Here is a 24,484-nt window from a genome sequence, read left to right as displayed (position 1 = left end):
TTGGAACAGGCTGCCCAGGGAAGTGGTGGAGTCCCCATCCCTGGAGGTTTTTAAAAGACGTGTAGATGAGGCGCTTAGGGACATGGTTTAGTGGGCATGGTGGTGTTGGGTTGACGGTTGGACTCGATGATCTTAGAGGTCTTTTCCAACCTCAATGATTCTATGATTCTATGATTCTATGAACCCATAGAAACCAGTGAAACCATAAGGTATAGTTTCACTATAAATCAATATATTCTGATTTAAACAAAAATCTCTGCTCCTTTCAGTACTTAATTTTTATATATACATACGGTAAGATGGTATCTGAAGTATCGAGCAAAGCTAACTCTTTCCTGAAGGTGAACAGATTAATTTAAACCCAACTAATGTCTGAATCAGTACTTCCTAAGCTTTCTCACAGTTCCCTAGCTAGTGGCTTCTGTGCCTCAGAGAAGACGCGCTGTAGCTCCACGCCTCTCTGGAGAAGTTTGCATCTACCGCTTTAGCTTTGTAGTTTACATGAAGAAATAACTCATCCATTAAACCAGATGTTGCTAAAAATATGCAGATGAAGCTTTTTATGCCAGATGATGGCAATTGAAAAAACCTGAAAAGAACAAACAGATGCAGCCTTGAAAAAATGTTCCCATAAAATTTCATGGTATTCAGCTAGACATTGCTTAACCTTCATTACATAAAAATACCAGCAGCATTTTGGGATGCTCATTGAAGCCTTTTGCTATAACTGGCAAAGAGTTTTTAAAATATTAGCACGTACTTCAAAAACTTGGAAAAATAGTTTAGTTCACAGCAAGAAAACAAATTGCACCTCAGCAGATTGCTGAGGCATTTGCACATGACTGAAAAACAGTCTTTATCGTGCTAAGGCCCCCTGCTATAGGATCTATCTGTTATACCTATAGTCCTGTGGGTGATATCCTGCACAAAGAACAGAAACCAGGACACTTTAATAGATAACATATAGTAACAGTAATTATATATATACACACACACACTATAACGGCCATAGTAATTGCCGCTGTCCAAAATATTTAAAAAAATCTTAAACTAAAGAGACAAAGCCAGTTCCTTTCTCTATGCAACACTTTCCATGCCAAGTAAGTTTAGTAGCAGCTACTAGTGCTAGAACAATACCAACAGGAAAATTATGCTCCTCAAGCTGAATGACTGGCACTTTGTAGTCTGCACCTGGGAAACTGAAAGCACATATTCAAATATAAATTAAAAAAATCCCAAAATCAGAAGCCTGGTTGCTTTGCCCATTACAAAGCCAAAGAGTTTAGAGATGCCTTCTTTATTGTGTGCTGTAGGGTAAGAACTGAATTTCTGTTTAGTATCTTTACCAATGATCTGGATGAGGGGATCGAGTGCACCCTCAGTAAGTTTGCAGACGACACCAAGTTGGGTGGGAGTGTTGATGTGCTTGAGGGTAGAAAGGCTCTGCAGAGGGACCTGGACAGGCTGGATCGATGGGCTGAGGCCAACTGCATGAGATTCAACAAGGCCAAGTGCCGGGTCCTGTACTTGGGCCACAACAACCCCATGCAGCGCTACAGGCTTGGGGAAGAGTGGCTGGAAAGCTGCCTGGCAGAAAAGGACCTGGGGGTGTTGGTTGACAGCCGGCTGAACATGAGCCAGCAGTGTGCCCAGGTGGCCAAGAAGGCCAATAGCGTCCTGGCTTGTATCAGAAACGGTGTGGCCAGCAGGACTAGGGAAGTGATTGTCCCCCTGTACTCGGCACTGGGGAGGCCGCACCTCGAGTCCTGTGTTCAGTTTTGGGCCCCTCACTAAAAGAAGGACGTTGAGGTGCTGGAGTGCATCCAAAGAAGAGCAACGAAGCTGGTGAAGGGTCTAGAGCACGAGTCTTATGAGGAGCAGCTGAGAGAACTGGGGTTGTTCAGTCTGGAGAAAAGGAGGCTCAGGGGAGACCTTATCTCTCTCTACAGCTACCTGAAAGGAGGTCGTAGCGAGGAGGGCGTTGGTCTCTTCTTCCAAGCAGCAAGTGATAGGACAAGATGAAATGGCCTCAAGTTGCGCCAGGGGAGGTTTAGATTGTATATTAGGAAAAATTTCTTCCCTGAAAGGGTTGTCAAGCATTGGCACAGGCTGCCCAGGGAAGTGGTTGAGTCACCATCCCTGGAGGTATTTAAAAGACATGTAGATGAGGCGCCTAGGGACATGATTTAGTGGTGGACTTGGCAGTGCTAGGTTAATGGTTGGACTTGATGATCTTAAAGGTCTTTTCCAACCTAAATGATTCTATGATTCTCAGTCACGTCAGAATGCACACTTGCATGAGATGTAGTATCTTGTTCTGATTTACCTCTGTTCCCGGCCACCTGGTCACAGATGAACATAATTTTTTTTACATTATTATTTATTCAGACAAAAATCTTTAGAGAGTTTGAATTCAAACACTTCCATTTTCCCAAACTGAAAAATAGAGTGCTGGAGCTGTTATTCAATCTGAATAGACTGAGCAATAGACTACCAAATGACTGAAAACAGGAGCAATTTTTCCCCATGACAAACAGTTCTCCAATATTAATCACATCAAAGGGGTTCTTAATTGTTTGCCATTCTGGATGTTTCAGTATTTTTGTAACCACTGATTAGTGGATTCTGAAGGGTGGACAACACAGTTACTGTGTCTCTTGCCAAAGGAAGAAGCTCAGCTGTCTGAGTGCCCGTTAGGACATTCGTTAGCTGTGGGTCTAAGCAAGCAGCTTTTGTGTGATTAGATAACTCTAATCTCCCAAGGAAAGATGTTCCATTTTGGGTTTGTTTCTGAACTGAAGGTTCTCCTTCATAGTGCTGTATCCTATTCCTGTCCTCTCAAAGTTCAGCCTGCTATTCCATTAGACTTCTTTTATCCTGTACTGGTGCGTTCCGAGTCCTGCTGGCCACCTCCAGACCGTTGGCTACAATTTCCCACTCTGCTGTCACACCACACCACCACAAGTGTTTCAAGCTTCATTTTTCATCGTATCTACCAGGAATGGAGAGAAACAAATCTCTGCTACCACCAGAACACCGTCAGACAAGCTTCTCTCATCGTCTTTCGCGCTCTCCTTACCTTGAGAAATGGACTCAAACCAGGAAAAGGCAGAATAACATTTATACCTAGTGTTAAAGTCCAACCATCTGAGATTTCACAATAGCTGACAGCACCCATTAGGTACGCATGTACACCAGTCCCAGCTACAGAACACTTAAAAACCGGGAGCAGTAATAAGCAAATACCTGTTTTTTGTTATAGGACATACAATTACCTTAATCACACAACACATAGATTGACTTATTTTTCTTCCCAAGCTTTTTCCTACTCTTCCAAAGTATCCGATGGCAATAAAAACATCAGGAAACGTCTGATGTATCTGTGCTCTACAGAGTGCCCTATCCTAGTCCTAATTCTGATCCCAACTTGACACCCGTTGTTTACCCCAGTACAAATTAAAATTAACCAGTAATAATTAAATTGTACGATTTCATAATCATGAGCAAATAATGAATAATTCGAATATCATATTAATAACATGCAAACTTGTTGTCATACAACAACTATGAAAAATAATTATCTGTTCACTTAAACAACTAGCAGTCATGCCTCTAGAATTTTAATGGGCAGAATTCAAACTAAAACCTGATCAAAATGCAAAATCTTAATTAGTTTTGAGAATAAGCATCTTAGCTTAATATCACTGTCCTTCGTGCATTTCTACCTATGATCATTTTAACTACTTTAGTCATTAGACAATAGGTCAGAGTTTCAAAATACGATATTTTGTGTTTCTTTTAAACATTGGACACTTTCAGGTATCAAATAGTTAACAGTACAAAGTTAGCTGTTCAGGCAAGAAAAACAATGGTATGTGTTTCATTTTTTTGTGAAAAGCTTCAAAATTGCCCCAATTTTCAACAAAAAATGAAATGACTGAAAAAAAAGGAACAGAAAGATCATAAAATAAAAATGGTTTTGTTTTTGTTTGAAAAAGGTTTTTTTGCATTTTTTTTGTCAAAAAGGGTTATTAAAATTTTATATATATATTTAAAGACAATAAGCATCTTATAAAAGTAGTTTAAATAAAAAACTGAAATATCTAAACATATTACTACACAAATTGAGTGCACAGAGGTCCATTCTATATCCACTTATATCCAAGTCTAAGACTATACTCAACAGCCAGCAGAAGATGACTCGGTTAACACCCAGCTGAAGGGTTCACAGGTTGAAATCATAGCTGTAAAAATTGGATGTGGTATTCTCAAGTTAAGAAGCCATGACAACAATGGGTTTATTATGTATACCCAGAAGACTACTTTAGGGTTTGAAACTGTAAAATTCAGTGATACCGGCAGCAGTGAGTGATAATTCTAAGATGGAGAATCAAATACCAGTGTGTATGATAAATAAACAAGAGTACAATCTGGCACTTATTTCTGGATAGATTCTTCATAAAACTGAGTAAATAGTTTAAAGATACTTTTTTTTGTAAAGACAGAGATTATTTTTTTAATATATATTCTGAACAGCTTTTTCTCAATTTAAAGTATGACTCACTTATTAGCTTGATATGTTGATATTTAGTTGCAGAAAATATTTCTCAAAAACATCAGAGCAAGCTTCACTGGAACCAGACGTCATACAAGGTTAAAGTTACAGCAAGGTAACGTTAAAGGAGAAGCAAAGCCCACATCTGCTAAATGTTTTCATGAGAAGACACAAGGATATATTTTTGCAACTTTAAAGATCATTCTGTTTATTTGCAGGCTAACAGGATGAAAAAGCAGCAGTGAAAGAGTGCAACGCTTCTGGTAAGGCTCAGAAGGCAACAGCAGGCAATGTAAGGTTCTTGCCCTTTTTCCCCCTCTGAAGGATGTACTCCAATGGTTTACAGCCTCTTACACCTGTGTACTTTAAAGACCAAGACCTTCAGTAATTTTTCCTGCCTTTTCATTTGTAGAATACAAACCCTGATCTCAACCCCTCCCCCAAAAAAACCAAAAACAAAAAGAAAAAAAATCACAATGCATCACAAGCACTAAACCATCTGGCAATCCTTACTGAAACATTCTTAGTATGCATATAAACCTTGGGTTTGTCCCTTTTATTGACAGGCATATCCTGTTGATAAAGTTTGTGCCTCTACAAGAGGTTGTGCCTGCTGGTCCACTGAAATCTCACCTCTCACCACAAAACTTTGTTCATGTCCTTGAACAACTTTACTAACCCTCAATCTTTTACCTCTTTTGTTCCTCTTTTAAGACAGATTTTACTGTTTCTTGCAGCTTCCAAACTACTGATGTGCTTGAGAACTCCAACCACTTTATAAACACAGAGGTGGGCTCCAGCAGAGTGCCATCAGCAGGTCACGAAGCCTCCCAGATTCCAGTGCTGTATTTAAAAAAGTCTAAGCCGATTCTCACAAAGAGCAAAATCCAGTAAGAGACAGAGAAATAGTTAGTTCGGTCCTAATTCTCATATTGAAAAATTTCAATCGGTTAAATGCTGTAGTTTTCACTAATTCTTTCTTTCAAGTATCATCAACTCTCGGAGAACTTCACTGAGGTGCAGATCAGCAAAGAATGTTTAGAAATTTGGGTAAATACAATGGATGTGATACTGCCCAACATTTTGAAGCCTTTGTCACGATCAATAGATATTTTAGTACTACAGTAGTATCAAGAAATATAAGAAAAACACTGCATTCTACCAGACAGAGTGGAAAAAACGCCATGATGTGGTAGAGGGCAAGACCCACTGCTGTAACACCTAAAGCATCACGTATTCGTGTGCAGGTCTGGCTGGAGATGTGATGTGTGCGATGGGGCTGTGGCTCAATGACGTGACTTGCATGCACAACTGCTGTTGGTGGGACAAGAGAACTATTGCTACCACCGCCTTGGCGACTGCTGCAAATCCTCCCTGCCCCTTCAATCCTGTTCACAGCAATCAACCACGAACTGAAAAGAAACATCTCGTGCCACAGCAACGGCGCAGGCACACGGCAAGCCCTCGCAAGAAATGGCATCTGGGAATATTTAATTGCTCATGAAAGAGATGCCATTTCACAAATTTTAAACAACATGAGCACAAAGCTATCTCTGCATGACAACCAGCAAAAAGGTAGTGCAGAGGCATTCTGGAAGCAGAATGAGCTATTATTTCCCTTCCAGCAGCCGTCAGGGTTGAGAAAGACTTGTGGACTCCCTGTGACCCCAGAATGTGCTTTACAGTTTGTTTAGTGGCTTTTCTGTGGTTATACAGAAATAGTTCACTTTTGGAACAACCAGCTTCAGCAGCGAGCACACATATGCACCCGTGCCTTCATCCAGTCATTGCTGGCTTCCCTTATTTCTCTGGAAGGAGGGAGCGCTCATTAACAATTTGGTCATTTTTTTCCTGATAGACAACCTTTGGGGGATCTCAGTGATGAGCATTAACTGGAAGGCAGCTACCAGTTGCCCCGAGGGGCTCACGGAGCTAAGCAGGGCCGCATGATGCTTTCCACTGAAAACCAGACAGATTTGGCCACTCTCTATTACTCACAGGTGCCTGCAGGCAGGCAGGCTTCATTTTGTTTGAGCTCTTTCAGGACAAAAATGCTCAGAAATGTAGGACTCAAGTATTTTTTTGGTAAAGACAGACTGGCATTCAGCACCTGTGATAGACTAGCATATTAAATATTTTGGTTGTGTGAAAACCCTTCTCTGTAGCTCAGTGCTCCCGGTCTTTCCCTGGAGCGGTTCTGCTGCTCCCAGCGTTTTTGTGTGGAAGTTCTGGGTCATCCCTGCTCTGATATTTTTGAGAGCTTATGGACGGAGCGCCAGGCTCCAACCAAATTACTGACAGAACTGGGGTAATTGAATTGGAGACTTTCTAGCTTCTGTTTCCAGATCTAAAAGCATTTAGTCTTTCTGATTGTATCTCCTTGCAGCATGAATACTTAATAATTAAATTACTGAAACAAATTGGTCTGAAGATTATGTCAAATGCAGCATTTTAGAATTTCATGCAAGTTTACCATCAAATAAATCTCTACCTAATGTTTAATCTTGTTTGTTTTTTCACCTGATTTTACATTTAATTTACTTAATAATTAGGATTTGTAAAGTTCTTTTGTTACAACAGAAATATCAACCAGCTGCCTATTCACTGCAGAAGTATCAATTCTCCCAGGAGACACCTCTTTCCTATGGTATATGAAGACAGATCACCTCAATGAATACTGGTGGAAAGGGCTGAGCTTAGGGCTCAATAAAACAAGTATCAATATTTTAATATTAATTAAAGTATTATTAACAGAACAGCGTGCAAGAATTGCTGGCATGACGTAACAAAGTCTATTCTATAAATACAGGCAAAGGCCAGCTGCAAATAAGGAGTAATAAGGAACAGCATCTTCTACTCCATCAGTCAAGGAACTACAAGACAGCTCAAGGTCAAAATTTTAGACATCTGAAGTTGAGTAGGACAAATTCTATCCAGACTTCTTATTCTTACTTGCACTTACAAGTAACCTTTATTGACGTTTGCGCTGTTCACCATGTGTCAGTAGTATTATCAAAGGAATGTTATCAGCATCTCAAAAGCATCACTTGAGTTACAATTGCCAAAAGTAATTCTAAGCCCATGGTCAAAAAAGACCAAAGACAAAGAAATCAAGGTGATGGTTGTAACTCAGGATGAAGGTAACTTAGCAGAAATATTGACTGGAAGTTCAACCTCCAAATGACATAGGTTCTATTTCAGTGTTACAATCTTGTTTTTCCGAATGCTTCCAAACATGCCAGAAAACAATAAACAGAAAAAAAATTATTGCTTTTAATTACCCTGAAGTTTTAGACATGCAAAGGTATTGTAAAAAAACATGCTCTTAGGTTGAAACCTGGTATATCAAGTTAGTAGAGAATGGCAATATTTTATAGTTCAATTTAGAAAAACAAAGCAAATCCCACCCAACCCCCAAACTCAAAACACAGATGGGACATGCTGACACAATTATAACAAGTTACCAGATGTGGCACCGAATGGTGAGCATTACCGATGCAATTCATCATCCAAGTAACTTATTTGCCAAGTTCCAGTCCCAAAGCCCCCAGAAGGATGCCTGCCCTGCAAGCAAAGCGCCTGGCGGGCAGCTCGGGTCAGGCTCTGCTGCTGCAGGCACGCTGCTGAGATTTTAAAGCTACTTCATTTACTGCTCATATCACGCAGCAGTCCCTGCGCCTTACAGAGTCTGCCAAACCGGCACTGTGCAGAAATGATTTTCCACAGAGCTGTTAAAACCTTAAAATCATGATCAACCACGTATTTCAATGGGAAGTGAAGAGAGAACAAAACATTTATCCTTCTGAAATTTCCACTGAAATCAAAAGGAAAGGGGGGGCCTAAAAATAATTTTCTGAATTTGCTTTTTCTGTTGAACTTGAGAGAAAAAACTGTAAGAACAAGGAGTTTAAAATATAGATCAATATTACATGTATTAGCATACCTTTTTTAGCGCTTGCCTGCTCTATTTAATTTCTAGTTATTGACGTACATATAAAGTTTATATTTTAACCTTTTGGCCAACCTACCCTTCCACCTGAAGTACTGAACTGTTACATTCAATTTCTGTAACAGCAGTTTAGATACAAATACTACATTTTAACTATTGCTAGCAAATGTCTTTCTGCCATTACAACTGAAATCTGTCCAGACTAAAAATTTGAGATCTTGCGTTCATCATTTTAAATAAATGATGGAAGATTATTTTTAAAAAGGAGCTTTTCCTTGATTCCAGTAGGTGGCAATAGCTCTGCCCTAAAAAGCTCGGAGAAACTGGTGCTTCAGAAGGGGAATGAAGCACCGCATCCCTGCCCACACAGGCTGTACTGGGGAGGCTCAGAATTAAGTCAACCAACAGAGCTATCCAAAGAATGATTCTTCCACTGTCAGCCCTAAAATTCACTGGAAATCATTAATGTTGTAACTGAAAATGGAGGCCCAAGGAGATTTAAATAATACTCTAAGACCACTTATAACAAGATAATTATTTCACGCCTGATTTGTGAGAGTGAGCACTTAACATACAGTGTTGCTCTGCTTTGATTTGTGCATGCAGGCGCAATACCTATGCCAAATCTAAGCAATCTTATAAAATACAGAAATGGTAAGTGCTTACACTAACTCTAGTTTATGACATTTATAAACGTTGGGTACCAAAGCCTTCATTGTTACATGAAACTCAAAGTTTGGGATCTGGCAGTAGAAGAACTCAGCAGAAATCAAAGTAATCATCTATTTTCCATGGCCTCTGACAACTAAAAAGAACTTTACATAAATAAGTGCTTTTTAACAACAGTTATTTTGCTAAGAAAATATGCTAAATGGAAACATACATCATCTGAATCACAGGTCTGAAAAACTAAATAATCAGGCAGAGCCTCAAACTCATCTCTCATTATCATCTATGCAAAGCTAATGTGACAGCTGTGGAAAGCTACAGGAAAAAAGAAAGTCTGTACATCCTACAAGCAAGAAGAAATGCCCAAAGTGCTGCTCTTCAGAAGCACGACCTGCCATGTAACAGACTGCCCATTTCCCAGCCTGTACTAACCGACAAGCTGAGTTAAAATAAAGTCACGACTTTAAATCAAATGAATCAATAATTCCAGCTCATCTTGTGCCAGTGAGGGATTGATGTTACTGCCTCCATTCTCAAGGAAATGAACCACACATGCAGACAACACATACAATAATTTATATGAATTAAACTCATCAAACATATTGAATTATTCAACAGTCCTAATGCAGAAATGTGATAATTTATTTTCCCTCAAAAAGAAAAAAAAAACACCTCTGAATACTTCATCCTTTTAAGAAGGGAAGAGATCACAATTTTACTAAATCAGATGATGTGATTATTGAAGAGTTACTTATTATGGAATAAATGTGTGTAAGATTTGGATTAGGGATGCTGTTAAAGGTACAAGCTGCTATACGGAGGACTGGGTTCGACCCTGCTGAACATTCTTTATCAATAAAAATCCCCAACCACATGCATCTTTCAAAAACATTTTCCGCCCACAAAACAGAGAAAATTTCAATTTAGCAAATTCATTTCAGAGTGTAAAGTCTGAATTAAAGGAATCTGCTGAGACAATTTTCACTGAGGATTTTTATCTAAATCTGCACTTCAGAGTCAATAACTGAACACATGTGAAAAACAACTATCGGAAATATTCCCCTCTCAGAAAAAAAATCCACACGCTCCCAAATATGAGTCAGTTCCTTTTGCTTTAGCTCCAAGGTGGAAGGGGAAATCCCCAGCTCTCTCCCAGCAGTAGCTCCCTGCACGCTCATGCTCTCTGGTGAAGCATCCTTCTCTGCCCCTCGCTCCGATTCCCGTGGCCGAGGAGAGCGCCAGGGCCATGCTCTGCCCCTGCTGTGACACCGCCCTGGGAGAACCCCCTTGGTGAGGCATGGACGTCACTCAATCTGTCCCTAAAAAGATGAGCAGCTGAAGTGGCTAATTAGCAGCAGGGTCCTATGGGCAATAAAAAACTCTCTTCTCCAGTGTACATTTCATAAGAGAGGGAGAGGAAAGCTGCAGGAATTATCCACATAGTCTAAGCACGCTGCCAAGAGACTGTCAATTCTCTCATATACATTGGCATTTTTTTCCTTTGCTTTCATATCTATCGCCTTTGTCAACTAACAGCAAACATGCTTTTAAAATGGAAACAAGATTTATTCTAGTCCCATCTCAGCTGACCACAGAATGACTGAAATGAGCAGAAAGCTTGCTCCTTCAACAGGATGTAAATTCAAATTTTAAACACCACAGCATCTTCTTCCTTGGACCACTTTTAAGTGGTGAAGAGCACAAACTCAAACAGTTTCCATTTAAATAACTGTAACACAATTTTTCCTGACACAAACCACCTTCCCTTCCCTTCCCATTCCCATTCCCATTCCCACTCCCATTCTGGAATGTTTTAGCTCAAGGGCCACTTTTGCTTTTCTATTCCAGTTACCTCAATCCTATAGCATCTGAAGTAGTTGTTACAACAACTAACCCAAATAGCTGTCAGCATCTGTCTCTTCAGCACTCTCTACCAGAATGCCTTGTAAATAATAACTTAGAGTTAGATCTTGAAGCGGTGTTCAGCAGCAAAGTGCAATACAAACGAACTGGTAGAAAACAACACAAACGATGTTTCAAACTAATCAGACCTGCTTTAAAATCCTGTTTTGTACTGGGTGTCTCCAACAAGTAAATTTTGTCTTCAGCATATACATTTCCAGAGTCAGAATACATTCACTTCATAACAGGACTGACTAGGAGGGTATTTTGTCCTTCCTTTCAAGCATCCAGAATTTGCCATTGGTTGAGTAGATACAATGAGTTAGAGCTATTAACAGTAATTCCTAAGTAATTACTCTAAAGGAAGGTAGATAGTTTCAGTTTAGATTATCATGTTGGTCTGCTCATTATTTTAGACCTACAATGCAGATAGAATATACAAAGGATCTTAATTGGTCAGGCAACAGATTAAGTCAAAAATAAAATAATACAAAATGGGTTTTCTTCCCCTTGAAAATGAGTATGAAGAGACTGTATCTTCTGTCAATGTTACAACAAAATTCCATCCACAATTTAAATTATTTAAGTACATATATAAATTGTACCATATTTTTAAATGCTTAAAGAGATCTTATCGTGGTTATCAGGCCCACCATGAAATAATTTCCTTTTAGAAGAACTTAAAAACCTGATGCCTCAAAGATTTGAGTGGGAAGAGTGGCTGAAAGAATCAGAACATTAAAATTGCACTTATTTTGCTACCTACTCCTGCATCACCAAGAGCAGACTTCATCTATAAGGACACAATATGCTGCAGCACTTTACCCTTCTATTCTTCCTATTTGCTCTTACCAGTTAGCAGAAAAGGCGTTAAAATATGCATACAAGATTTCTTGAGTTCCTCCTCCACCTCCCCAGCTCTCCAGAATCACATCGGTATGTGCAACCATTAGTCCATGATTAGACTGTCTAATATCCTCCTCCCAGAAAAGACCTTGTGCCTTAGATTTTAGGCTGACAAAGACTGTAATCAGTTTCAGATCTTTTTTCATTGCTGTTTTCGCACACCTCACTAACGTGTATTAGGTATCATTACGCTGAAGTACGTACTCCTAATCAAACAGGACAAACAGCATTGCCTACTGCCACCCGGCTACTCCAAGTTTCCATACTTACTGGCAATGGTGAAGATAATCAGAATTTAATTCTATTTGAAATTGCATATATTTTGTGTTTCTTTCCTAAATGATCCCAGAGGGGAGAGCGGGGATTCTGTGTTCTGGTTCCTACTGAAGTGATGAATATCTCAACTTAGTAAACATTTAGCATATCGTCCAGAAAGAAGTTTTGCTAAGGCTGCTGGTTATAGTCGCAGCTCTTCTGAGTGCTGCCGATATACATGCAGATGTAAATATTCTGTAGATTCTGCTACTTTCCCGAATCATTTACTCCCTTTACTTTCCTACTTTGCACATGTAGAACTATAATCCTATGTATAATCTTCAGCTATCGATCTGAAGACCTAGTAAGAGAAATACTAGTTTCTCCTCTAATTGCTGCTGAATTTAGCATCACTTTTCAATGCAGGCCCTTGTAGAAAGATTCCAAATCAACATTTCAGCAATAAAATCTTCTACCAATAGTTCCTGCATGACAAAACAAACAATGTCTACCCGGGGACAGAAGAGTACTTCATTCTTGGAAGGCTGCTCCAGTGCTAGCCTTTCCGTGGTAACAGGAAAGGTCTGTATACCCGTTCCCCATGACGTACTGGAAATAGATTCTTAGTCTTTAAATGTGTGAAGACGCACATACATTTTTTTAGCATTAGTAAAGCAGTCATAGCAACTTTTACAAACATACTTGTCACATTGCAAAATCATCTTTATAAGACAGTGACTAGCAAAACAAGTGTAATGAACTTATTTATGCCTGTCTGTATTTACAAGCAGCAAAAAGAACCTGACATTTCTAGAAAAGTCTAATGTTGCTACAAAGAAAAAGTATTCTAATCATTTTAACAGTCTCATCTGCTATGCATTAGACAATAGGCAGCACTGTATGAATGTAAAGCTTCCCAGAATACTCCCGAGGCTGTGACAGACACTGGCACGTCCCCCGTTGGACATAAACCAGGCTGTTGTCTGAGAATCCAGCTAATGAACTCCTGTGGGTTTTTTTTTTAACCACTGGAATCTAGTTAGCATCCAGGCTCGAATGCCAAGGTCGTTAGGCACATTCCTGCGGTGGAAACTCTTCTGAAGCTGAGAACCAGGGTTTGACTGCCTGCCTGACCTGCTTCCTCACATTGCCTGTGTAATTTAAACCCAATTTTCCCCAGAACAGGTTTCTGAGATACAGTTAAACTCCTCAGCAAACTGATGGATGCGAGCAACAGGCACGCAGTGACACATAACAGCATTATCGAGCATCTGCAAACATGCCATTAATTTTACACGGAAGGAAAGAGGTCAGGAGAGCACTGGCCAGAGGAAAATGAAGAGCTTCCCAAATGCTCTTTCTGCACTCGCCTTTGCAATGAATGCCCCCAGAGAGGGGAGGAATGCATCTTTATATTGACGAAAGCAGGATTCTCCATGAAGCATTAAACTCCCATGGCAGGGAGATGTGCCTCTAACGAAGTTAATAAAAATGGCTGAAGAAAGTAAATCACTCAGCTCCTCTCCCTTTATAGATTTCTGTTCCCAATCGTCCTCCTTTGGGGACTGTGGAGACCTGCCAGCTAATTTTGTGGACAGGATGGCTTCTAGGCTTGCCTCTGATCTGCAAATGATGTTATAATTTCTTCATAATTGTTTACTGTATAAAGTCAACATCTTTCTCTCCAGAGGGAGATTGCTCAGAGTCACTCATGCGAGCCTTTTAGCTCACAGTTGTGGGCCTCCTGTGGTCTAGACAACGTACTCATGTCAAGGTTAATGTCATGTCAAGGCACTATTAGTAGCTCCTTTCCTTGCATGGTTATTCTTTCAACTGTAAGAAAATTAATGCAATTTAAAGTTACTTCTAGAGCATTCTTGGCTGGCCTTTACGGTTATTGCAATTACATGGACAGAAGTTTCAAGGTTTCCGAGAGTACTGTGGGAGTAATTGCAATTGTGAGGAAAAACTAGATTTCAGTTTGTGCTCTGAAAGCACAGAACTGAAAGCAATCACCTCCACATTCAGTCCTGGCAGAGAGATGGACTCTGCCCGTGACCTCTGTCGTGCCACCTGAGCTTCATATTGGAACTTTCCCATTGCATCCCCATCTGTAAAAGTGAGATAATGCTTTTTATCAACTTCATGGGGATTTTATAATTCGATGTTCATGAAGAGAACAGAACTGCAAGCCCTTCTGTGCTACTGCTAAATGCAAAACTTCCCTAAATCTTGAGGAACAGAGTCCCAACACAGAACCCTCAGGCCACAGTGAGAGAGAAGACACAGCTCCTCTTCTTTTATTACAAAGTCAATAATTTAAGAATATTCTTGCTGACTGCCTTGAAACCATCCTTTATATGTCCCTGGGCAGAGCTGGAGGCAGCAAGGTTTGCATGTCAACAGTTGTTTTGTTGACTGGTTCAGTAATACCACGGGCAGCAAAGCACCTGACTGTGCTGATGCCCTGGGCAAGACGCTCCTCTTTGTGTTATTCCAATACCAGAGTCAGGCTTATGTAACTGATTAAATAAATAAAAAAATAAATCTCTATTCTTTGTCTTACATTTATGATCTTACAAGTGTAGCCATTGCGCACTACCCATGCTGTTTCAAGGCCTGACTTGGACTTGGTCAGATTTATCCTTAGGCGGTCTCCCTCCGCCAGGGCCACGGCTGGCTACAGGGTTCCCTATATTCAAAAGAACCAAAATGCTATATTCTTCCTGAAAAACATTTGGACACTCTAATTGTCTCCCTAGGTTTCTATGACAACCACAGCAATATAAACAGCCTTGCTGGCAGCCATAGGAGACTGAAATCTCTGCTCTCTTCCCTTCCCTCCCCTCCCCAGAACTTCTCAATTTAGAACATACCGTAACCGAATAAATATGATTAACAATAAACATAGAGGTGGTGTCTAGTACACCAGACTGGCACTAGGGAAACTTCTTGCAACTAAAAATACATTACAGTATTTTACGATAACAGTCAAAACATTGCCTGTTACGTCAGTGTTATCGAAGTACCTTGGGATCAACTGTGAAGAACAGTGCAAAGCTATAAATATATAAACAGGAGGGTTATCCATGTCAGCTTGCACGGCTGCAGAGAGAGCTTTAAAAAAATATGACAAAGCCTTCTCTGTTGGTGCCTCCAAGCAGCTCTCACCTTGTTGGTAGGTTACACATCAGGAATAGATAAACCCCTGAGCGAACGTCAGGACGGTTGGGCTTAAGATGGCTGCAGAGCTATGTGGCTGCGTGCACGTCGTGTGGTGTGACTGAAGGCAGCTCTCCATGGCTGCAGCTCCCGGCTTTCCAGCAGAAAAATCATAAACAAAATGCGATGGTGGCAGCAGCAGTGAAATGCTCTGTACGGCACCGTCAATCCAAGCCCAGCAGAAGCTGTTTCTCTGAACCTCTTGCATCAGGCAAGGTAGTCAGAGCTGCTGCTTTTGCTAACGCTCAGGCAAACTGAGGTCCAACAAATCCCAAACAAATAGCTCAGGTCTTTCTTCTCTCCTGAGCAAAATTAATGGCAAAATAAATTGGCTGTTTGAGGCCAGCGTAACTCTGGAGGTTTTAAGCCATTTAAACCCGTTCAGCCAATACTGGATGGCATGAAGCCATCAGGATACACAGGAGTTATAAAGAGGCTGCATGTGATAATTATGGTTATCAGCTGTACATAGATCACAAAATCATCTTTCAAATTATTAAATCAGTTTCTGATCGTAAAAATGCCATGTATTTTTAAAATAACTGCCACTGTATGTCTAGCTCATGACAAAGTAACTTTGTGAAACAAAGGGATGCAATTTCAAGCATCAGCATGGACGTAATTTCTTCACAGGTGCTGTTAGTTTGTCTTAGGCACTTGTTCTCCCTATGCTGCCAGAAAGATGCAGATGACTCCTGCTGCTCTGAGACACAACTGGGGATGTAACTACACTGTTTTCACTGCAGCAATCTTCTCGCTTGGCGGGGAAATCCTACGGCTTTGTGGGAGCGATTTTGCTGTAAAGCAGACTCAGGATTCGAGGAAGCAGAGCTGGGGGGGGTACGTGAATGTGAACCCTTGGAAGCCAAAATCTATGGGGATTCCCTCTGGACCAGTATGAAGAAATACACCTATCTGGGAGGAGGAGGAGGAGGTGAAATGCTTGCCTGTTCCACAGGGCTTGGAAGGCACAGAAGGTGCCACCTGACATTTCACAGCTTGAAGGACCGGCTTTTATAAAACTGCCTGATTACACAGACCAAGTGGAGACGAGATTAGAAATTAATGAAATAAACACCAGAAATAGGGATGAACGTATAATCTTTGGAAAAAGAAATGTGGAATTTCTTTGGTTTTCTTTCTTAAGGCAGAACTTTCACTCTAATGACTAACAATATAACATTAAAATTGTTCAGTTTTCTCTTGAAAGATTTTGAACAGGGTCTTTATACTATGGAATTATTGTACAATATGGAAATATTGTATTTTGCAATATGGAAAGGAAGTATTTCTCCTTTCCTATCTAATTTGCTCCAATAGGCTGTACAGCAAGGAGGATTATGTGAGAGTGAATATAAAAGGATTACTGATGCCCACATTTACTACGTTATACAATAAGACTGCCTAATAAATAAAGTTTGATTTTATCTCTCAACTATTCGTAACAAGTTTATGTTTCCATTTACGTCTTCCTGTGTGTTAGCATGATTTTGCTAACTACAGACACGCTACTTAAAACTACAGCATATATGAAATGAATGTTGACCAGGAATACAAAGACAGATCTGTTAATTTACAAATATGAGAGTCCAAGTGTTGGAGAGCATATCAGGATATTAGGTAATATGCAAAGTATGTTGTATAATGCACCATTGAAGATAGTCACAGAAAAAGCAAGAAGGATGAGATTTTGTACTTTTCACAGTTATTTATTAATAAACAGTCATAGCCCCCAAATGATCACAGTGCTTTTAAATTAAGATTACAAAGCATATAAGCTACCCTCTTCTGTATCTGGAAAGAACTACTAGGCATAACATTCTAATAGTATTGAAATCAAAAGGAGGGCAATTTTAGAGTCATTTTAAATCAATGATTTTACAATTAGTAGATATTTTCATACCTTCCAACCTCTGTCCAATATGACTCACTGCCACTAAGGCACTTGGTTTTAACTTCTGAGAAATACACATGAAAGTTAAAAAAAAAAAAAAATAAAAAAGCCCAAACCACCACACGAACCTTTGCATATTTCCCAGGTATGTTTATGGTGTGTGGGTGGCATAGGTGAATTATGGCGAGGAGGTTTTATCAGCAGTAATTACACATTTTATCAGCAGTAATTATGTAATTCCCTTGTGGCACTGACCCATTCTAAACTCTAATCCAAGCCCTAATCATTATTAAAGTATTGATAAAGCCTTTACAGGATGTTGTTCCAACTCATAAAACCATTCCTTAAGAACAGTCAATACTTCAGAAAACCTGAAGATTGCTGTGACTTCACAGGGAATCTTTGTGCTGCTTAAGAAAAAGAGGCGTGATGTATTTTGCAGTTGCATTAGGACTTTTCTATGAATGCACACATTTTTACACTCCAAGTGCAACGCATGGCATGACACCGCTTTTAAGCACAGGAACACAGAAATCTGTGGCCACAATCCATGCTTTTGACAATTTGAACTTTTCAGATTTTTATCATTTTAGATTATTCAGCTGAGCAACTTGGTTTCTTTAGTAGGCCGATATTAAAAGTGTGGTTTAATTAAAGCATTTAAAAAGAAAATTAATTCAGAGGGCTTTAAGTGTATACCTAGGGAATATGCCCCTCAAACGAATGAAGACATCAGGGAAGAGTAATTTTCCTAATTGCTAGTGTACTTTTGCCATACTTTCTAAGTGGCAGATTACACCGAACTGGCTGTATACATCAGGGTCAAGGCTTTTATTTAGAACAGTTGTTAGAATGTAATTGCCCATTTTTGACAATGCCAAGTTATTTTTTCCTTCCAGAACACCCTAAGCATAACATTTTATGTAAAAGCAAAAAGTGTTCTCAATAGCACAAAATACACCGTCAGTAGAGCATAAGACCAGAAAATCTTGAAAAGTGACATACCTGCCCCACGCTGCTTTCATGGTAGAATCTTTATCAACAGGAATGCATGAGGACTCAACAACACTTGATTTATTCAATTTGTAGCAGAGACCACAGTCTGGATCTAACATACATCCATTACAATAACTGAAAGAGAAAGAAAGAAATACTTAAGCAACACTTTATTCATTTGTATGTGTCAAAACCAACAGCATCTCCTAATCAATCTTGGGATGCACAAAGTCAAGTTGTCAGTGTTGGAGACAAGATAATAGAAACTGCCCAAAAACTAATACAGATTGCTTTTGCCTTCTTCTGTACCACATTTTGGTGGCCCACTTGCAAATCTCGCAGTGACACCTGATCAGGCTGTAGGAGAATTCACTTGTGGAATGAATTTAAATTAAAAAAAGACAGATTGGGGTTGAAAAGAAAGAATCATACATCATACCTAATAAACAAACTAGGATTTGGGCACATACAGATGTGGGAGTCAGTCTGAGATCACGACACCATGTGTCTCCATGTGGGAACTAGGCGCCTGAGCTCCCATTATATTTGATAGACGGAGCCAATATGTCAATGGAGCCGATTCATATACAGGCATCTAGTGCCCAGAAACATCCCGGCCTGCCCTTCACCTGCCAATGCAGAGTATGCAGTGCTCTTGCAGATCATTCTCATGCATCACACTTGCCAGCTCCATACAGATATCTCTGATTTCCTTGGTAGTCTCAAAGAGCAAGAGATGCTTACATTTACGCAAAGTTTCCTCAATGCAATCTTGCAAGCTATTCAAGTGACTAGACGATAAAACTGTTCTCTAGACTCCACTGGTTACACTGACCACATCCCCACTGACTACTGGGAGCCTAGACGCCAAGTGCCCTACAGATACCTCACTTAGGTGTCAGTCTAAAACCTGCCTCTGAGAACAAACTGAGTGGATTTGGGCATGTGAGCTATGAAGACATTCCAAAACCCTTCATGCAGTGCAAGTTATCTGAAAGCTTCTGGCACAAGCTTCGCCAGATCTTGCAAACACTCAAGACCATTGCTGCTGTGGTTAAACTACCCAGGTGTTTATCTTCCCCAGAAGCCATCTCAGATTCAGAGATACATCCTCATCAGTAAAGCCTCTGATATATTCTAAAGGGTAACTTTAGGAGTTAAAAATAGGAGAACGAAAAACTGTAAAACATGGAGTAAGTCTGGAAATTTGAAACTAAAATTAAACTTTGAAATGTTACATCTGGAAATGTATAATTAAGGTGACCAAAATAGCTTCAACATATATCCCTGTAACAACAAAACCAAGGAAATAATCCTTTCTGAGTGTGTATCTTTATCATAACAATGACTTAGTGAATGAAGAAATAATCTGCTTAAACTACTATACCATTATGAGAAAAAGTAAAAGTAACTGTATAACCAAGTCCCAAGAAACTGTATCAGTAAAGCAGATTATATGGATTTAAAAAGTCTGAAAGTACACATTTAAAATCTAGTCATTTAAACTTCTCTTACTATGAGGTTTCTAAAAGAGTTATAATAAGGTCAATTCATATGGTAGTTGGCAAAAAAAGAGGGCTGGGAAAGTGTTAAAAACAGTGTATTAATTTGCATTTTCCTACTTCTCCCAAGTTTCAGAAATTTGTGCTCTTTGTTATTGTGTGCTTTCTAAATTATCAAATTACTGCAGAATTTCCATGTTGTCTACTTTTTAGAAAATAAATCTATTTTAAGTACACCTTCCTCTTGCTTAACTGATAGGTCAAATTCAGGTTTGAACAGCTTTTGTTTATTTTATATTAGGAAAGCTGCATTAAATCAGCTCTTTAAATAGAGATATAAACTGCAGAAAACATTTTTACAATGGAGATGAAGCAAAACTTTCAGGTAGAAGTCAATCACCTAACTGTAGTAAACATTCCTTCTCTTGCAAAGATAAATGAGAAAATTATAACTCTGCAATTATCAATTATGAAAGGAAAGGACAATTCCAGTATTACATTAGCAAGACTTAGTTACATTTTGTTAATCAATATTAGGACAGCAATGGGCAGCAACCAAAGCAGTTGACAGGAACAGAAGACTGCAGATGAATAAAGACATTTTTATAAATTACAAGTGTGTTTAAGTATGTAATGATAATATTAAAAATAACTAAAAAATTATAGCATCTTCTAGTGAAAAGAATCCTATAATATCAAACAGGATGCTGATATGTGATTTTCAAATTGTAGAACATCTTCCACTCAAATTATGTTGTATATCAAAGTACCTTTCAACAACATGAATTTCTAAAAAGACCCAGGGTGCTAGCACATCCAGCATAGCAGCCTGGCAGAGAAAGCAGACATTTCCAAATACTACATGCTATCAAGAGCAGCAGTGGATTTTTAAGTCAACTATATGCAAATTATATTCAATGTGAACACCATGTGCAAAATTTAACACATTAAAGTGGTCTTTCTCTTTGGAAAATTTCAGGATTCAAGGTCTCTCTAGGTTTATTCTTTTTAGGTTTTACTTCAAGTAGAAATATAGTCAAATATCCAACACCAGCCAGAACATCAGCAGGACACAGGAATGCAGAAGAATGACAATTAGACACAGCGATGACTGTCATTTTTATAGTGTTGCCAGCAGAGGACAGGATGGGGACTGGACGCTTCATCATTTCCCTCAGTGTCCTCACAAAAATCAATGCATGAGATGAATGACAGAACTGAACTGTGCATTGTCTGTTCTGTCCTGTGGGGCTCACTCTACGGTTAACTCCACATAACCTCAGATGGCGTTGGGTATCAGTAACCAGCCAACTGGGAAGCAGAAGATATCTTATTTGTTCCTCCCCCCCAACCAGCAGTCCAGAGAAAAACTCAAGAAATTTGATTATTGATTCCAATGTCGGTCTACAGGGCTGTTAGTTCAGCTGTTCCTCGGGCTTTATTGGATATGCACAACTGTGTCTTCCAGTTGGCATTCAACAAAATAAAGGCTGCTGGATTTCATGTCATGCCAAATGTCAGAGGTTATAGTTACTCATAACAGTTTAAATAATTTAAAATTATTATTTTCCACAGCTTTTCTGAAGCTTGTCTTTCAGACTGAAAAGTTAAATGACAAATATTTATAAACCCTTTACCTTTGGGTTAGGATTTGCTGTCATTAGCTATATAGCGAGTTCATACAATCAGGCTATGACTTTAGGTTTTAGAGACAAGACCAATTTATGTCAGAGGAAATTCAGCAATTCAATATACAAGACTTGAAGCCCTTTCAAATTTAACTCCCAGCAGACTTAGGGTAGGCGGCTGCTGTTCAGATCATCTAGCATTCTTCTGTGCCCCGTTTTATCAGTGATATAAAATTTTTATGTTGACTTTGATGAGGTAGATAGTCATCGCTTTTTCCAAGATGAAGATAGATGTTTTTTTCTTCCAAAATTCCAACATATACACATTACAACTGTTTCATAACACAGTAAAGAAATCTGTATCAGTTGATAAAAACTAATGATCACTGAAGATGCAGCATGAAATAAGCACAGAATTTTTTTTTTTTTAAGAAGCAATTTTAAAACAACCAAAAAAAATCATGTGCTGAGGCTATTTACTCTAAATTTCTCTCTCAAAAAATGGAAATAAAATATATAGTAGTTTCAGGCTTATGCTCTTCTTCACTCTAGCCCCATTGCTATTTGCTAAACAAAAATATTTAAACAATTTGAAATTCAGCACATATTCACATGCTCATAGTGATGTAAATAAATTAGGACACAAAATATACCAGGAAAAGAAATGCACAATATAATACTTATTGACATTTAACTATCTACTACAGATCTCCTTCCTGTCCTGAAACGTACCTTCTTATCAGCACTACCCAGATATACCCAAACATATGTCAGAGTATAGGTCTGTAAAAATACTGATACTTCTTCAAATCTACACCACAGATCAGTTATGGCCTTGAAAGCTCTATACCAGAATACTCCAGGATATCAATGTTAAGAAGGAAATTTGCATCCAATTATAAATGGGAGATATGTTTGCTGCACTTTATCATGAAATATTTATATCCATGTTAAGGTTATGAGCTAGTGTCTTGGAAACAGGTTGCCCTGTGAAGAGCCAGTTGAAAATTCCCAGGCAGGATGGTTCTCAATCAGAGACTGACTGATTGAAATACCTGAGAGAGATGATTTGATTTTGATGAAACTAGGCAGCACTACAGCACAAAGGTTTTACAATGTGCCTAGTTCCCTCTCTGCTTACCAGCTGGGCTCCTAGGCAACCCAACAAGAAGGCAAGCGTCTAGACTTCAGATGCTTCAGCCTATGTAGCAGAATAACAACCACCAGGAATGTGAGGCTCCAGAAGTCCAAAGATGCTCAGATTCTTTGAAGCTCAGTGGCATGAAGTCTACAAAACAAAAGTTGCAGTAGCCTGGCCCCTCAGTTTATTGAGAACTGCCACAGCATGGGATTTAAGGGTTCCTGCCTCATTGTCAAACCACGTTTACTGACAAGCTGGTGGACCGTTAGGAGACTAGATATCCCCAAACCTGCAATTCCCAACTCTGATTCTGCCAATTTGGTCAAGGCTTCCATGCTCTTATATCCTTTTCATCTGACCAAATGGGAATATTTGATGTCTAGAAAGCCTGACAGCACTAACTTCAAGGTCCCTTGCTAGCAATTTCTTGCCAGCCTGAGCACCACCAGCTTTCAGGATGCTCTGCTCTGGAGCAGCCTGCCCAATGAACTGTTCCTGAGGTTACAGGTTGATGCCAAAGGTCACAATTCCTTCCTCTTTCACAGAGAATTTAAAGTATATAGAAGAATTATTAATTGGCTAGCTGTGCATGTTTTTCTTGATACCAAAATTACTGGTTTTTTTCTCCTTAACAGTGTAGTTTACTAGCCTCTAGTGCAGTCTCTAAAAAGACTGAATAAAATCTCTGACCTGCTAAAGTGACCCTCCAGTTGCCAATGAAAAGTTCACAATTGCTTCTTCCCCGCTCTTCTCCCACTTCTTAGAATGCTCCATACTTACATTTGGTTTGTCATTATATTTTGTGCTTTAAATTTGTAAAATGACCTTGTAAGTAATGACTTTCCTACAATTCTCAGGAGTCTCTTAATTTGAGCTGCAAATTGTACCTTGCCACTTTTTGTTGAGTGATTTAGCAGTAAAAGACCTTTGCCCAGTGCCCTTGCTCTGCAAGTGCTGTTTCTCTTTTTGTCAGATTATTTTGTCTTTTTCAAGCTGAATCTCAATTTCTGAATTGTTCATTTCAAAACATTTCATCAATTTTCACTTCTGCCACATCTTAAGGAACTTTCAACTTTGGCTTCCATATTCTGTTATCCCATTATAAAACTATATTAATATATTTCTATCATCCAGTTACAGAAATACAAACTGAGCTTGATAATACATTATGGACTGTGTAGTTCTCTTCTAGAATCTAACACCTGATTTCATAATATTCTACTACATGGGTAGCATGAACAGCCTCTCAGACTATCAAAACGTCCACAAATATGGATGTTTCTTGGGGATGGACTCTTTCTACATGTTTTGGACTCATCAGTCTCACTGAGCACATGCTGTGCAATCAGCCCCTTGTATGTGAAGAAGTAGCTATATGTGAAAATCTGATACGCTCACAACATGCAAGACAATTTGCTCATGCCCTGTCTTCTCCACAGAATAAATTCCACCACTGTGAGCTTGTTGAACCCACTGCTCTGGCTCTTCATGATGCATGTATTAATATTCCTGAACACAGTTTTCCTCATAGAACTGTAGGAACAATAAAAAACCATCTCAGGCAGGAAAGGCTCGATGCAGACACAGGAGGGTCTTGCAGTATCTACTGAGGATTAGCACATACCACCCAAAGAGAACATAAGCTGCAAATCACCACAGGCTGGAAAGGAATGTTGCTTTGATTATGCTGCTTTCTACTCTTTTCAGCTTGCTGTTTGCCATACTGGAGACATGATCCTAAACTAGGATCCCTCAGGTTTAGTCTTTGCTCTCAAGATTGGTTATGCACACAATCCTCTACCTCCCTTAGCATGTGGTGTAGTTGCTTTCCAGCTCCTTATAGAAAAACAACAGACTGGAATCAA

The 24,484-nt window shown here is 39.3% G+C and overlaps 1 protein-coding gene across 1 annotated transcript in view; it reads right to left on the bottom strand.

The window, feature by feature from the left end:
* SLC2A13 (solute carrier family 2 member 13) overlaps nt 1-24,484 on the bottom strand; it is a 171,772-nt gene that overhangs the window by 13,278 nt on the left and 134,010 nt on the right. Inside the window, exon 7 of the mRNA XM_076328876.1 lies at nt 18,358-18,483. Coding sequence (XP_076184991.1) covers nt 18,358-18,483 — 126 coding nt within the window. The remainder of the gene's footprint in view (nt 1-18,357; nt 18,484-24,484) is intronic.

Source organism: Aptenodytes patagonicus, chromosome 1 (assembly GCF_965638725.1).
Source record: "Aptenodytes patagonicus chromosome 1, bAptPat1.pri.cur, whole genome shotgun sequence".
In the NCBI taxonomy this organism is placed as follows: Eukaryota; Metazoa; Chordata; class Aves; order Sphenisciformes; family Spheniscidae; genus Aptenodytes; species Aptenodytes patagonicus.
The sequence above is the reverse complement of the archived record's forward strand: the minus strand, read 5'-3'. Positions and strand labels throughout refer to the sequence as shown.